We start from the raw sequence: 14,056 nt of genomic DNA on the forward strand, positions 1-14,056 counted from the left end.
AATTTTAGCCAAAATATAGCCGTTAGCTTCAACGTTAGCATCGGCCACACCGGCACAACTTTTTACTACATTTTCATGTCAATAATTTGCATGTGGAGTAAAAAACATGAGGGAGACTGAAAGAGAAGACTTTCCTTTGGTTGGACAGACAAACCTAGGGGGGGGTTGGGGGGGTGGGGTCATGAATAACAACAGACGTGATTCATCAGATCCAGACGCTCCCGTTTTCACATGCGTTCTCTCACTTCTTCACTTTCTCCGGGTGATTTCTGCGTGTGTGTTACATAAACAGCGCTCTGCTGCGCGGAGGCAGCCTGTCTGAGTCCATAATAGGGGTAATTTTGTGCCGAGTGGATGTGACTTGGCTCGGCGGGAGGATTCCTGGCATTCCTGCTGACTGATGGTGTGTCTTTGTTGCTGTCTGCATGCGAGTGTGTCGGCGAATTTGTTCGTTCATGCTTGTTTTCGTCTGTCGACTCGCTCCTGCGTGTGTTTCCATATTTTCGCAGATGAGTGTGGTTTGATGGGTTTGGATGATGACTTTATTCCACCCCCGACAGACGTCTCACTCCCGTCAGTAGTGTCATAATTATAAGAGAATCTCGCTGCCTGGGAAAGTTAGTTCCAAGTCCTCAAAATACGAACATTCGTGGATATGAACAAACCAATCCGACGGCTGTAGTTCCACTTTCAGCCACAACCTCTGCCGAGCAGCACCAGCGTGTAAGCGCATCTCCAAACCACTCTTCCTCCAAACCTTTAAAAGGGTAGTCATGTGACCAAGGCAATTATCTCGACAAGCGTCAAGTAAAGAACGAGATCCGGTCTCACTGATGTTGTAAACATCCACCAACACGTGGTAAAGAACGAGATACGGTGTCACTGATGTTATACCCATCCGCCAACACGTGGTAAAGAACGAGATACGGTCTCACTGATGTATCCATCCGCCAACACGTGGTAAAGAACGAGATACGGTGTCACTGATGTTGTACCCATCCGCCAACACGTGGTAAAGAACGAGATACGGTCTCACTGATGTATCCATCCGCCAACACCTGGTTCAGCCATGCAGAAAATGTTTAAATATTTGTTCCCGTCTCCTCCTCACCCTTTCATCCCCCCTCCCATCCTCCTCCTCTCCTCTTCACACCTCCCTCCCAGACATGGCATCAGGCGTGTGTTTTCTGTGCGACCGTCCTCCCCGCGTCTCCACCTCCTTCCTCAGTCGCCTCCTGCAGGTCGTCACCGTCCCGCGACGCAGCCTCCTGGAGCTGCAGTCCTTCAGACAGGTGAGACACACACACACACAGTAACACACACACACACACAGTAACACACACACACTCACGCAGATGAGATGACAGACAGACGGTAACAGTTGGGTTTGACCTTTGACCCCGGCAGCCCTCCGACTCGGAGCAGAACCTCCAGAGAGGTCAGAACTTCAACAGCAGCACCGGCCGCTACACCGCGCCCGTCTCCGGCTTCTACCAGCTGACTGCCAGCCTCCTGATCGGTGAGAAGCACACACACACACACACACACACACACACACACACACACACACACACACACACACACACACACACACACACACACACACACACACACACACCGTGATGATGATGATGAAACTTCGTTTACAACTAAAACTGCATGTGTGTTTGTGTGTGTGTGTGTGTGTGTGTGTGTGTGTGTGTGTGTGTGTGTGTGTCAGAGTCAGGTGACAGAATCCAGGTCCGAATGAGGGACAGTGTGAAAGCAGCGATCTGCATCGAGTCACTGTGTCAGACCAACCTGTGAGTCGCCTGATCAGCTGATCGACTCGTCTGGTCTGAGTCCTCTACTTCATTTGTGTGTGTGTGTGTGTGTGTGTGTGTGTGTGTGTGTGTGTGTGTGCAGGTCCATAGAGTCTGTGATGGGCGTGGCAGCTGCTGGAGGAACATTCAGCATCCTACTGACAGGAACGCTTTATCTACAGGTACGAAACACACACACACACACACACACACACACACACGCACGCACACACACACACACTCCGTTTGACCCTGTGTGTGTCTGTGTGCGCAGGCTGGAGAGTCCGTGTCCGTGTTCGTGGACAACGGGACGGGCTCAGCCGTCAGCGTCCTGCAGGACTCTCTGTTCTCCGGGATCCTGCTGGGGGTCTGAGGACACGCCGCCACCAGGTGGCGCCACCCCAGACCGACCCGGATCTGACCTCGCATCAGGGACCCCCCCCCGAGGACCTGGGGAGGTGCCCGATGTGCTGCCTGTGACAATGTGACATACAAAAAGCTGTGAGTCAGATTTATAGATCCAAACGACGCGTCAGAGTCTGAAAACATCGGAACCAGGAAGAAGTTCTGAAGTTTAAAGGAGCAGTTCACCCAAAAGAGAAACGACAGACGTTTACCTAAACTAAAATCCTCTGGGTAGGAGGTAAACACACACATCTACAAATTGTCAATGATCCCGTTTTGAGACATGCTAATGCTGTTAGCTTTGGTGCTACAGTGAAGACTCGGGGGCGTCTCCAGAAACTGACATTAAAAAATAGTGAAATTTGTGTTTTCGGCTGCAAAACTCTTGTAATCAAAGTTGAGGTAATGACACAATTAGCATGGTTAGCATCTGACTGCTGGTCATGTGACAGTTTCATTTTTGAAAGTCAGGTTCATGCACGACTTTGAAAACAAATATGTAGAACGTCTTTGCGATTCGGTCGATTTAAGCGACTTAGCTACTTTTAGCTAACGCTAAATGCGAACCAAGTGATGCGGAGTCACGTTTACTCTGAAAACTTGCAGAAAAGAATTGCTGACAATGCAGATTTCCATTGGCTTGCAGGATATTCCGAACTTTTATTTTTTTGGGGGGGTGAGCTGTGCTTTTATTTTGACGGGTTCAAACACGACTGGCGGAGCTGTTGACGAATGAGACGGAACGCCAGCTGTAATAACGTTTGAGAGACTGACTCATTTGTTCACGTCTGTATCTGACGGCGGCCTTTCAGTCTGTCTGTCAGTCCAGACGGGCTGGACGCGTGACATCATCGTCAACCCAGGAACGCCGCCAAGGACAACGCTCTCGTATTTATTTGCCTCGCAGGCTGTTGGAAAGTAAAAGCACGAACAGACGGGAGAATGACACAAGTTCACGACTCTTTGAGTGAGATAGGAGTCGATATCTTTAAAACAATATCTTGGGTGTTGATTTTTTTCCCCATAGAGCACCGCCTAGTGGCCGTCAGAGGAACAGCAGCCGAGGTCCCAACTGAGCTTTGATAGGTTGACATTTATGTGTTTTACGTGTTATTAAATCTTTATATAAAAGCAGATTCATGCGAAGTTTTGCCAGTATTCAGTTAACAACAAGTATTTGGTGAGAAAAATATTAATTATCAGCTGAACATTCAAGGAAGATTGGAGCTGCTCATCAGGGTTTTAAGGAGTGTTTGTACACACACAATGATTCAAACACGTATTAAGCATTAACTAGTGGCTCAGTGTGTATTAGTATCCTATTGGCTGATTATAAAGCATTTTGTGTGTGAAAGTATTTAATATTCTACATGTTTTTTAAAGTTTTCTGAATGATATTCAGAAATATTTGTCATTATAAACTCACTAACAAAGAGCCAATATGCTACTAATATACATGCTAGTAAGCAACTAGTTAATGGTTAACATGTAGTTTCTCATCTGAAGTGTAACTGATTGTATTTTACTTTATTCTTCATATTTATTCTCTGGATGTGATAAACAAGTTGTTAATATTTCTAATAAAATCTGTCTACTCTTGATCTGTGTTGGTTGTTTATCACTGACATTAAATTATCTTATGCGATAGAAATTCTCAAGTGAAAATTTTGCGCAGTTTGTCTAGCATAGCTGAGTGTATTTTTAGCCTGGATCCATTCAAATAAAAAAAAATTAAACTGGACTTGGACTGTGTGTGTGTGTGTGGGGGGGGGGGCATTTTCAAACAGAACAACATGAGATCCCATCGGTATGTCAGAGATTTAAATCATTAAGTCAAACTGCTGTACCTTGTGCGTAAATGACACAGACGGCGGAGAAACACTTCTGGTTTCTGTTGCTGGATGAGGGTTAGGGTTACGGTTAGGGTCTCACTTCGGGTGATACCGTTGATATTTTTAGCCATCCCATCAGCTATTGGCCAAAATGATAAGACGTGACACAACCTAAAGTTGTTTTGCACCATTTATTGGTAGATGTGAGCTGTGACACCCTACAGAAACTTGAATAGCACCTTTTAAATATGGCTGAAATTACCGTCATGCAGACTTAAAGTTGCGCCGTCATCTAGCTCTCTGCTAAACTTTCTCTTTCACATGACTGGAAAACACACTGCATGCTAAGGCTAATGAATGCTCACAGTGTTTGGAGGTGAAATCAGTGCACTCATAAAGTGGCGCCGTGTGGTTGGCAGCAGGCCACAAAAGCACACACACACACACACACACACACACACACACACTTGCAGAGGCTGAGTTACCGTACAAGGCGTGTCGACAGAATAATGACGGCTGCACGACGCCCCGCTGACAGCATGGCTCAGCTCACACACACACACACACACACACACACACACACACACACACACACACACACACACACACACACACACACACACACACACACGCACACACACATGCACACACAAACGTCTACGGCTGCATGAACAATAAAGCGTTTCAAAAGTTGTCCAAAGGACCGACTGTCTGGCCTTGACCCGAGTCCAGCTTAGTCACATTTAGGCCGTCAAACAGAAAATGAAGTTTGATGGAGAAGATCTCAGTGTGGTCTGTGAAGGAACCGAAGGGGAGGATGCAGAAATGTCAGCATCTGAAACCAGACTGATCCGTAAAAACAGAAATGCCATACACGAACGACAAAACATTCACAAAATGCTATGTGATCTTTTACTTTCCTTCTTCTTCCTTCACGTTTCTTGACACAACAGTGTTGTGCACACCGATAGTTGAATAATGTATATATGTTTATGTTTTATGATCATAAGATCACGGGAACAGTCTGGAACGATTGAGTTTTCTATACATATTGGACTTGAACTGTTTATTTTTCTGTTGTATATTATAAAATATTAACAAAATTCTGTGAGTCAATACTTTCTGGTTCAGCAGTTTTTCTTTTCTATTTAACAATTTACAGGTTCTTCTTCCCAAAGACTCGATCCTACTTTTTTTTGCTACTATTACCTACAAACCTGAAGAAAGTGGGTGTCCACTTGGGATTTGAACCTATAACCTCAGATCTCTGCTTTCCTCCTCTCCATCTTCACTGTGGAAGAAGAAATGCAACGCATCCCGAAGTTACCACAAGTCGGAGGAGGCCTGATCAAAACGTTTACGTAACCAGGTTGAGAAGCAATTCTATTTAATTTGAAGACGTCTGAACCTTCTTCTTGGTTTTCACCAGCAGATTTCACCCACAACTTCAACACTTTTATACAAGAATCTAATACATTTTGCGACTTTATGACTCTCCTCACTTAAAACTACCTACACGTATTTATTTTGAAATTTAACAATCGTTCAAAAATGACGTAAAAACATCAAAAACTCGTCACCAGTTTTTGGTCGTACTTTTCTCGTGAAATTGAAACAAATATATTTCCTGTTCGTTTGATGCTTTTATTTTGAGCGACCACCGGACATGAACACATACACGTATGGTAACACTGCCCTCCTGTGGTCAATAGGCGTATTACATCTTTTAGCTGTACTCTTAAGTCTCACTGAAATTTATTTTTATCCAATCTTGTGTTTTATGCAAAACAGTTTTGTTTTTATTTACTACATAAGAGTGGCCATGAAATAAAATCTGAAATGGGGAGTTCTTTCCCCCAGGAAATAATTTTTAGCTTTTATTTTGAAAGGTAATCACAACTTCCGTTATTCTGGTTCTTGACACAACAGGTGAGTCCAGCAGACGTCGCCCGTTTCCATCGGTTGTTTCCGGGGTTTTTTTCCCGCCTCCTCTGACCGACTCATTCTCGCGCAGGTGTGAATGACGTCATCATGATCTTCAGGTACTTCCTGTCTTCTGTGATTAAAAATGCCAGAGTGGTGGAGAACCTGTCGGAGTCTCTTCCGGTGCGCAGCGCGGCGCGGCTCACCGTCCAGGCTCTGATGCGGGCGCGGCCAGCCGCCAGGGGCCCCCGGGGGCCAACCGGAAAACGTCCCGGCCTGTCAGTTTGTCCGCCGGAGGAGAGAGAACTGAAGCCGGAAAGAAGACACCTGGGGAGGACTTCACGTTAGAGACGTGTCCCGGCAAAGCAGACGTACGCGGAAGTGACGTCTTTTGTCACGTACTTTCAGATTAAAAGCTGCAGTGAGACGTTTATTTTGAACCCGTTTCTGTGTTTTTAAATACGAATATATGTCGAGAAAATTTAAGTGTAATTTTTTTTGTAATTAAGAAAAATTCCAGGTTAAAACTATAGGATTAAAAGGAATTAAAGTGGTCATAAAATTTAATAAAGATTAAAAAAATAATTGGGGTACTTGAAGTCAAAGTAGAAGTATTTACAAGTATTTTTTTTAGAAATATTAACTTAACTTTATCAACAAAAATAGCAAACATTAAAGTACTTTTCTACAATTCAGACTGTGGACAGAGACAGAAGTTTCTTGTTAAGTTTTTATTATGCTTAGAAAAGAAAATTAAAAGACAGAGGAGGAGGTGATCAAAGAAAAAAGAAAAATATATATATATTCAAATATCTTTATACTTTCTATCGTATACGATTAACAATGCAGAGAAAATAAATCGTGTCGTCGGCGTAGAGCTCAACTTCAATATAGACTTTATTATAACAAAATAGGCAGTTTACCCAAAGGTTAAATATCAGAATCTCAGACAGTTCTGGTCTGTCCACACCTGGAGGACGGCTCCAGGATCCAATCACGTCTCTTCAAGGTAAGACACTGACGGACGCCTGACGGGTTCGGCTCCGGTGGGGGGAGGGGGCGCCGCTCAGGTGACCAATCAGGATGAAGACTAACACAATCTCTTCTCATCGGGTCGCTAAGGCAAAAAAAACTAAAATCTTCAAGATTAACAGACGACGGTGTTTGATCAGCGATCAGTTTTGTTGTCATGAAGAAAACTGATCGCTGATCAATTTTGGTAGTTTTATGACTTTAACAAAAGATTTTGTCCAGCATACAAAAAACAAGTTCTAAGGTTTATGTAAGTTTTGTGCAACAAAAGGCAATTTTCTAATAGTTAGAAGATAATTTTCTATTAAATATGAAATTTGATTATAATTTTTTATGTAATAATTCATAATTAAATTTAAATTATTAGTGTTTCCTTGTGTTTGAGTTCCTTTGATCAGACGTCTAATTTAACGTATCTTTAATCTGTAAGAAAATTCTGAAATCTTGATTTTTGTTTTTAAAACGAAAGATCAATTTTGTGTTATTAGTTTCTTATTCATGTTGATTAATTACGAGATTTTCTACTAACTTTAGATTGCTTTAATTTTCTTGTAAAACTAATAATTTTCTGGTATTTTGAGATCATTTTCTTTAAATTGTATTTAATAATTCAGAGTTTTTCCTTTTTAATTGTTGTATAACTGAAATTTAAACCGTTTCTATGGTAACAAGTGAGTGACTTTTCTATCTGGATTTTTTGTCCTCCGAGAAAACGACAATCTGTTCCGACATAAACGAGTTGAGAAGAAAAACAAACGGAGGTGAAGAAATAACAGCTTTGACCTCATCGTAAACATCCTGAGGTGAGAACGAACGTGTTTTAGCGACCAGCTGACGTCACCGAGCTCCACGGCGCCCCCCAGCAGCAGAGCAGGAACCTGCAGGACGTCCACACAAACATCCTGCAGCAGCCGAAGGAAAATCAAACAGAGTAGAAAGGAAAAACGTGTCGGACGCTGAGGAGGAGGGGATTATGGGTAATGAAGGGGCTGTTGAATGACATGCTGTTAAAGCTTTAACGTGCAAAGTTCTGCGTGTTGAGTCTCCACCGCCGCTGCCTGAGAAACTGTCCGTCATCAGCCTGACAAGACGAACCCAGGGGGAAAAACCCACAGACAACAGAAAGGGTCAAGTCGTACGTTTGTTCCCGCCTCCTCCACGGACGCGTCTTCTTCTCCCTTAAACATTAAGGAGCGGTACCGTGTTGTGATGTCATCAAACGTCTGTGTGCTTTAAACCAATGAGGGACAAAAACTAAAAAATGTGGCCGTGTTGATCGAGGAAGAGGAGGGGTGAGGAAGGGTGAGGCTGCCGTCTGCAGGTCGAGTTTTCAAACTCAAACTAAGTGGATGTGAGGAGGCGGGGCTTCATAACTTCTCCTTGGACTGGACCCAGATGAACGGACCCGACTGCTCCTCGATGATCTGCTTCACCTGATCGTAGATCTCCTCCAGCGTGTCGCCCTGAACGATGGCTGCAGGGAGGGGGACACGGGGGACACGGGTGAGACTGGGGCTGAGGCGGGCCGGACCCAACACCAGGAACCGGGACCAAACCAGTAGAACCAAACCAGTGGAACTAGGAAGTAAACCAGTGGAACCAGGAAGTGAACCAGAAGAGCTAAACCAGATTAACTAAACCAGAGGATCAGAGACTAAACCAGATTAACTAAACCAGAGGATCAGAGACTAAACCAGACGAACTATACCAGAGGATTAGAGACTAAACCAGATTAACTAAACCAGAGGATCAGAGACTAAACCAGAGGATCAGAGACTAACCCAATTAACTAAACCAGAGGATCAGAGACTAAACCAGACTAACTATACCAGAGGATTAGAGACTAAACCATATTAACTAAACCAGTGGAACTAGGAAGTTAACCAGTGGAACTAGGAAGTAAACCAGAGGAGCTAAACCAGATTAACTAAACCACAGAATTAGAGACTAAATCAGAGGATCAGAGACTAAACCCAATTAACGAAACCAGAAGATCAGAGACTGAACCAGATTAACTAAACCAGAGGATTAGAGACTAAACCAGATTAACTAAACCAGAGGATCAGAGACTAAACCAGAGGATCAGAGACTAAACCAGAGGATCAGAGACTAAACCAGAGGATCAGAGACTAAACTAAATCAGAGGATTTGAGACTGAACGAGATTAACTAAACCAGAGGATCACAGACTAAACCCGATTAACTAAACTAGAGGATCAGAGACTAAACCAGACTAACTATACCAGAGGATTAGAGACTAAACCAGATTAACTAAACCAGAGGATCAGAGACTAAACCAGAGGATCAGAGACTAACCCAATTAACTAAACCAGAGGATCAGAGACTAAACCAGACTAACTATACCAGAGGATTAGAGACTAAACCATATTAACTAAACCAGTGGAACTAGGAAGTTAACCAGTGGAACTAGGAAGTAAACCAGAGGAGCTAAACCAGATTAACTAAACCACAGAATTAGAGACTAAATCAGAGGATCAGAGACTAAACCCAATTAACGAAACCAGAAGATCAGAGACTGAACCAGATTAACTAAACCAGAGGATTAGAGACTAAACCAGATTAACTAAACCAGAGGATCAGAGACTAAACCAGAGGATCAGAGACTAAACTAAATCAGAGGATTTGAGACTGAACGAGATTAACTAAACCAGAGGATCACAGACTAAACCCGATTAACTAAACTAGAGGATCAGAGACTGAACCAGAGGATCAGAGACTAAACCAGATTAACTAAACCAGAGGATCAGAGACTAAACCCGATTAACTGAACCAAAGGATCAGAGACTGAACCAGATTAACTAAACCAGAGGATCAGAAATTGAACCAGATTAACTAAACCAGAGGATCAGAGACTAAACCAGATTAACTAAACCAGAGGATTAGAGACTAAACCAGATTAACTAAACCAGAGGATCAGAAATTGAACCAGATTAACTAAACTAGAGGATCAGAGACTGAACCAGATTAACTAAACCACAGGATCAGAGATTGAACCAGATTAACTAAACCAGAGGATCAGAGACTGAACCAGATTAACTAAACCAGAGGATCAGAGACTAAACCCCCTGTGGGGGGCGTGACATGTGCGTGGGTGTGGCCTCTAGCTGCCCCGCCCACCTGTGAAGTGCTCGGTGAACTCCTGCTCCAGTTTGGCGGCTCTGTCGAACGTCTTCCTGCCCTGCTCGTCCGTCAGACGTTTGTTCATCTCCCTGCAGGAACAAACGTCACATGACCAAACGCCGTCTGCGTTCCCCCTGGTGTGTGTGTGTGTGTGTGTGTGTGTCTCACATGATGTTCTCCACAGACTTGGGCTTGATGAAGATGGCGATGGGGTGCAGCAGCGCCAGCTGCAGCCTCCTGATGGCGTTCCCCGACACGTCCAGGATGCAGTGTTTGCCCTGGACACCACAGAAGAAAAGCACTTCCTGTTATTAACCTCCCACGGAACTGCGGCGGCCCCCACCCTACCAGAACCCGGTTCCGGTACCTTCTCGGCCACCTCCCGCACCGACTGGACGCTGGTTCCGTACAGGTGGTTGTTGTACTGGCCCGCCTCGATGAAGCGGTGGTCCTGGATGTCCTTCTCCATCTGCTCCCGGGACACCACGAAGTGGTAATCCCTGCCGTCCACCTCGTAATCCCGCTTGGGCCGCGTCGTGTCTGTGAGAGAGGGGGGGGGGGTTAATCTGGATTCAACGTGAACCCGATCAAACCTGCTATGGGGTTAAACCTACGAGGAACGCACGACCCGAACTTATCGGGGAATTCAGAGATGAGGTCGTCATTGATGCGGTCCTTCATCGGGCCGAGGATGATGACGGGACGGGTGTAGTTGACTGTCAGAGAGGGGGGGGGGGTGGAGACAGGAAGTGATCAGAACCAATGACGATCAGAGAGTGTGTGTGTGTGTGTGTGTGTGTCTCACCTTCCTGCTGGACGACGGGCTCGTACGACAGGACGTACTCCTCCTGCCCACCTGCACACACACAGAAAGGCGTCAGAAAACGACGGTCGGATGAGTTCAACCGACGGGATCAGACGGATGAAGGTCGAGTGACGAAGAGAGACGACACCCCCCCCCCCGATAGCTCCTAACGTGACCAACCACGCCTCGCCCTCACAAACCGACTCGTTGAGGGTCCGTCATCCGTCAAACCAACAACCAGACTGTCGTCTCTATCCGCCGAGTCAGCGAAAGGTTCGGGCGTGGCCCCCAGGAGGCGGAGCTAGACCCAAGGTGGAGGCGGAGCTCGACCGTTTATCGTTTAAACGAACGCCAGACGCACAAAACCAACGTTACTACGACACTCATGCAGCAGCTGTGTGTGTGTGTGTGTGTGTGTGTGTGTGTGAGCTCATGCTGTTATTGGCCAATCAGGAAGCGAGGGTTAGTGTTTCCTGTCAGGCAGCGGCGACGGTCACACTTACGGTAGCTACTCTCGCTATCGCTGGCGTTTGACGTCACGTGTTCTGGAACAACAACAAAACATCACAGCGTCAGCCGGGAGGACTTCCCACAATGCTTTGCTCCTCAACAGCAACACAAACCCGCTCAGCAGCATCACGTCTGGATCAACCAATACAATATGATTATACTTCTATCGATCAGATCAGTCATCTCAATCAACTTCTGTCACCGACAGGAAATGAATCAACTGTTCACCGATCGATTGCTGGTCTGAACGTAACAACAGATTGCATTATGGGTAGGTTTCTGATCAGGAAGATACAAGTCAGCTTTAAAGGAAAATGAAAGTTCGGTCACACAAAGTTTCTGATGTTAAAACATTTTAGCTAGCTGCGCTAAAACCATTAGCACTCGAGCGTCATGTGACCAGAGGAAAACAGGAAGAAGATTTTTATTTCCTTTTTTCTTCCATTAAATTCTCGTGGCTCCATGAAGTAAAAATGTTTTCCTTCCTGAATTTCAAATGACTGGATCGTAGTTTTTGGACGCGCTGTTTTCTTAATGTGCAAAGACAAAAATCTGTTGTTCATTATTTAATCTGCTCAGATCTCCAAACGTTTCCACCGAGACGTCGTCTCTCCTCCTTAAAAAAAAAAAAGATTACATGAACATTTTTATTGATGATCAAAGAAAACGTCTCCCAGGCGGATTTCCAGGCGTGGCGACCTCGGATGACGTCTCCCCCCGAAACGCTGAGACAGACTGAAAGGTGGACGGAGGAGAACGGATGGATGGTGAAGACAGAAGAGGGAGAAGAGGAGCACCGATCTAGAGGACGTGACAGACAGGAAGTAGAAAGAGAGGAGAAGGAAGAAGGTGACGCGTCCACCGGGAACCTCCCACTAATTCTCAAGTTTGACTTTCAGTTGCAGGAAACGACAAAAACTGCGGATCTGATCAAACCTTTCACAATAAAAGCATCTTCTTCTTTTCCTTTCGGCTTTTCCCTTCAGGGGTCGCCACAGCGAATCAGTTGCCTCCATCTGTAGAACTCTTTTTTGGCATGAAACCATACTGCTGCTCACAAATGCTCACTTCTGCCCTCAGTCTAGCTTCCACTACTCTTTCCCATAACTTCATTGTATGGCTCATCAGCTCACGATAAAAGCATGAAAACCTGATAAATCTGGACCAGATTAAACTGCAAATTTGCCCCCATAATTTAAAGATCGTGTTGACGGGGAACGGTTCCGTCATACACACATCAGAAACAGGGTGAATGTTTAAAAAACATCAAAAATAAAAATATTCACATCAATGAACCAATAAAAACAGAGCGTTTCTATCATTGATAATAAAGCAGTTTGGTTTGGTTTTGTTTTTTTATAGCAGAGTGTTTTAAAGGAGGATCCCGGTGGAGACGAGGGGGCTGATGGGAGTTTTCTGGGGGGGTTCAGGGGGGGACTTACTGTGGCCTTTGGGCAGCATGTCGTCATTGTTGTCCTGAGGTCGGTGGAGCCGAGACAACAAGGAGAAAACAACCACAAGAAACACAAAATTACTGAGATAAAGCGCCGGACGGAGAGCGCAGAGGGGGACGCCGCCGGTCGGCACGGCAACGGGGCGGCCATGTTGGCTCCATAGAGGAAGAGGAGGAAGATGAAGGGACTCACAGTCCAATGGAAATGTTCAAACTCATTTCCGATCGGTTTTTGGCCCGGCCCCGTTGTCGTGACTACAGGCGGACTAACGCGCCGCCACCAGCTGACCTCTCTTCCGGTCGCCGACCAATCGTCTCTCAGACAGACCGCCCCGCCCCCTTCCCGCCTCCGCGTCACGCCAGTACTTACGGTCGACGTCGCTGGTCTCCTGCTCGCTCGCGTCTTTGCTCTTGTAGAACGGAAACTTTCGGGAAAAGAGGTTCTTTTTACGCTTGTCATTGAGAGACTGCTGAGGATGAAGAGGATGAAGAGGAGGAGGAGGAGGAGGAGGGGTGATGAAGTCAAACAGAGGAGGAAGAGGGGGCGTCTGATGTCGGTTTGCACAGTGAGGCTACGGCTAGTGGCTAACAGGCACATTAAAATGAACACAATCACAAGAAGAAATGAAACGGCAGCTTGGACTACAATTATCTGAGCAGGAACTACAAAAATGGCTGCCGGCAGGCAACACGTCTGATGTCTGATAAGGAGGAAGGCCGCTGTGTTCGGGTCAGTTTAAAGCTCTGGAAAAGCACATGTGATAAATTAGCTGAGCTAAATGTGATTAGTTAGCAGCTAAAGCTAACGCTTTATCAGGATGGATTAGCCAATCAGAAACAAGGGACCGCCCACTGAGAGCCTGGAGGTTCTCTAGACGAATTTTTGGGTAAGAGCAGGTTCAGGAAAACTTTTGGATTTGGCAAAATTTGGTCCAACTTGGCAACAGGAAATTCCAAGTTTAACAGGAAGTTCCTACAAATGTTTCACAATAAAAGCCTCAGATGTAAAACAGGAGACCAGTATGAGCACAACGAAACCAGTCCGAACATCCTGGTTCTGACTGGATCGATGCTGGGTTTTACTTAGTGACAGTGAAGGCAGCACAGATTAGAGCGAGAGAACATGCAGACGACGTGCAGAGACAGGAAGTCCA

The 14,056-nt window shown here is 45.4% G+C and overlaps 2 protein-coding genes across 15 annotated transcripts in view; one reads left to right on the forward strand and one right to left on the reverse strand.

The window, feature by feature from the left end:
• si:ch1073-184j22.1 (erythroferrone) overlaps nucleotides 1-3,806 on the forward strand; it is a 6,061-nt gene extending 2,255 nt beyond the window's left edge. Inside the window, exons 4-8 of the mRNA XM_068341534.1 lie at nucleotides 1,165-1,292; nucleotides 1,408-1,519; nucleotides 1,721-1,802; nucleotides 1,906-1,984; nucleotides 2,077-3,806. Of these exons, the coding sequence (XP_068197635.1) occupies nucleotides 1,165-1,292; nucleotides 1,408-1,519; nucleotides 1,721-1,802; nucleotides 1,906-1,984; nucleotides 2,077-2,175 (500 nt within the window). The 3' untranslated portion in view covers nucleotides 2,176-3,806. The remainder of the gene's footprint in view (nucleotides 1-1,164; nucleotides 1,293-1,407; nucleotides 1,520-1,720; nucleotides 1,803-1,905; nucleotides 1,985-2,076) is intronic.
• Nucleotides 3,807-6,678: 2,872 nt separating this feature from the next.
• Nucleotides 6,679-14,056, reverse strand: part of dlg1b (discs large MAGUK scaffold protein 1b) — a 53,434-nt gene continuing 46,056 nt past the window's right edge. For 8 of the 14 annotated variants that reach the window (XM_068341622.1, XM_068341620.1, XM_068341618.1 and 5 more), the window contains 8 exons: nucleotides 13,273-13,372; nucleotides 11,443-11,484; nucleotides 10,940-10,990; nucleotides 10,749-10,850; nucleotides 10,502-10,674; nucleotides 10,303-10,412; nucleotides 10,132-10,223; nucleotides 6,679-8,468 (listed from right to left, as the gene is read on the reverse strand). In XM_068341622.1, coding sequence (XP_068197723.1) covers nucleotides 8,362-8,468; nucleotides 10,132-10,223; nucleotides 10,303-10,412; nucleotides 10,502-10,674; nucleotides 10,749-10,850; nucleotides 10,940-10,990; nucleotides 11,443-11,484; nucleotides 13,273-13,372 — 777 coding nt within the window. In that variant the 3' untranslated portion in view covers nucleotides 6,679-8,361. Of the gene's footprint in view, nucleotides 8,469-10,131; nucleotides 10,224-10,302; nucleotides 10,413-10,501; nucleotides 10,675-10,748; nucleotides 10,851-10,939; nucleotides 10,991-11,442; nucleotides 11,485-12,891; nucleotides 12,926-13,272; nucleotides 13,373-14,056 lie in introns of all 14 variants that reach the window. The other 6 variants (XM_068341625.1, XM_068341621.1, XM_068341615.1 and 3 more) reach the window with 2 other exon arrangements.

The sequence above is a fragment of the Antennarius striatus genome, chromosome 18 (assembly GCF_040054535.1).
Source record: "Antennarius striatus isolate MH-2024 chromosome 18, ASM4005453v1, whole genome shotgun sequence".
In the NCBI taxonomy this organism is placed as follows: Eukaryota; Metazoa; Chordata; class Actinopteri; order Lophiiformes; family Antennariidae; genus Antennarius; species Antennarius striatus.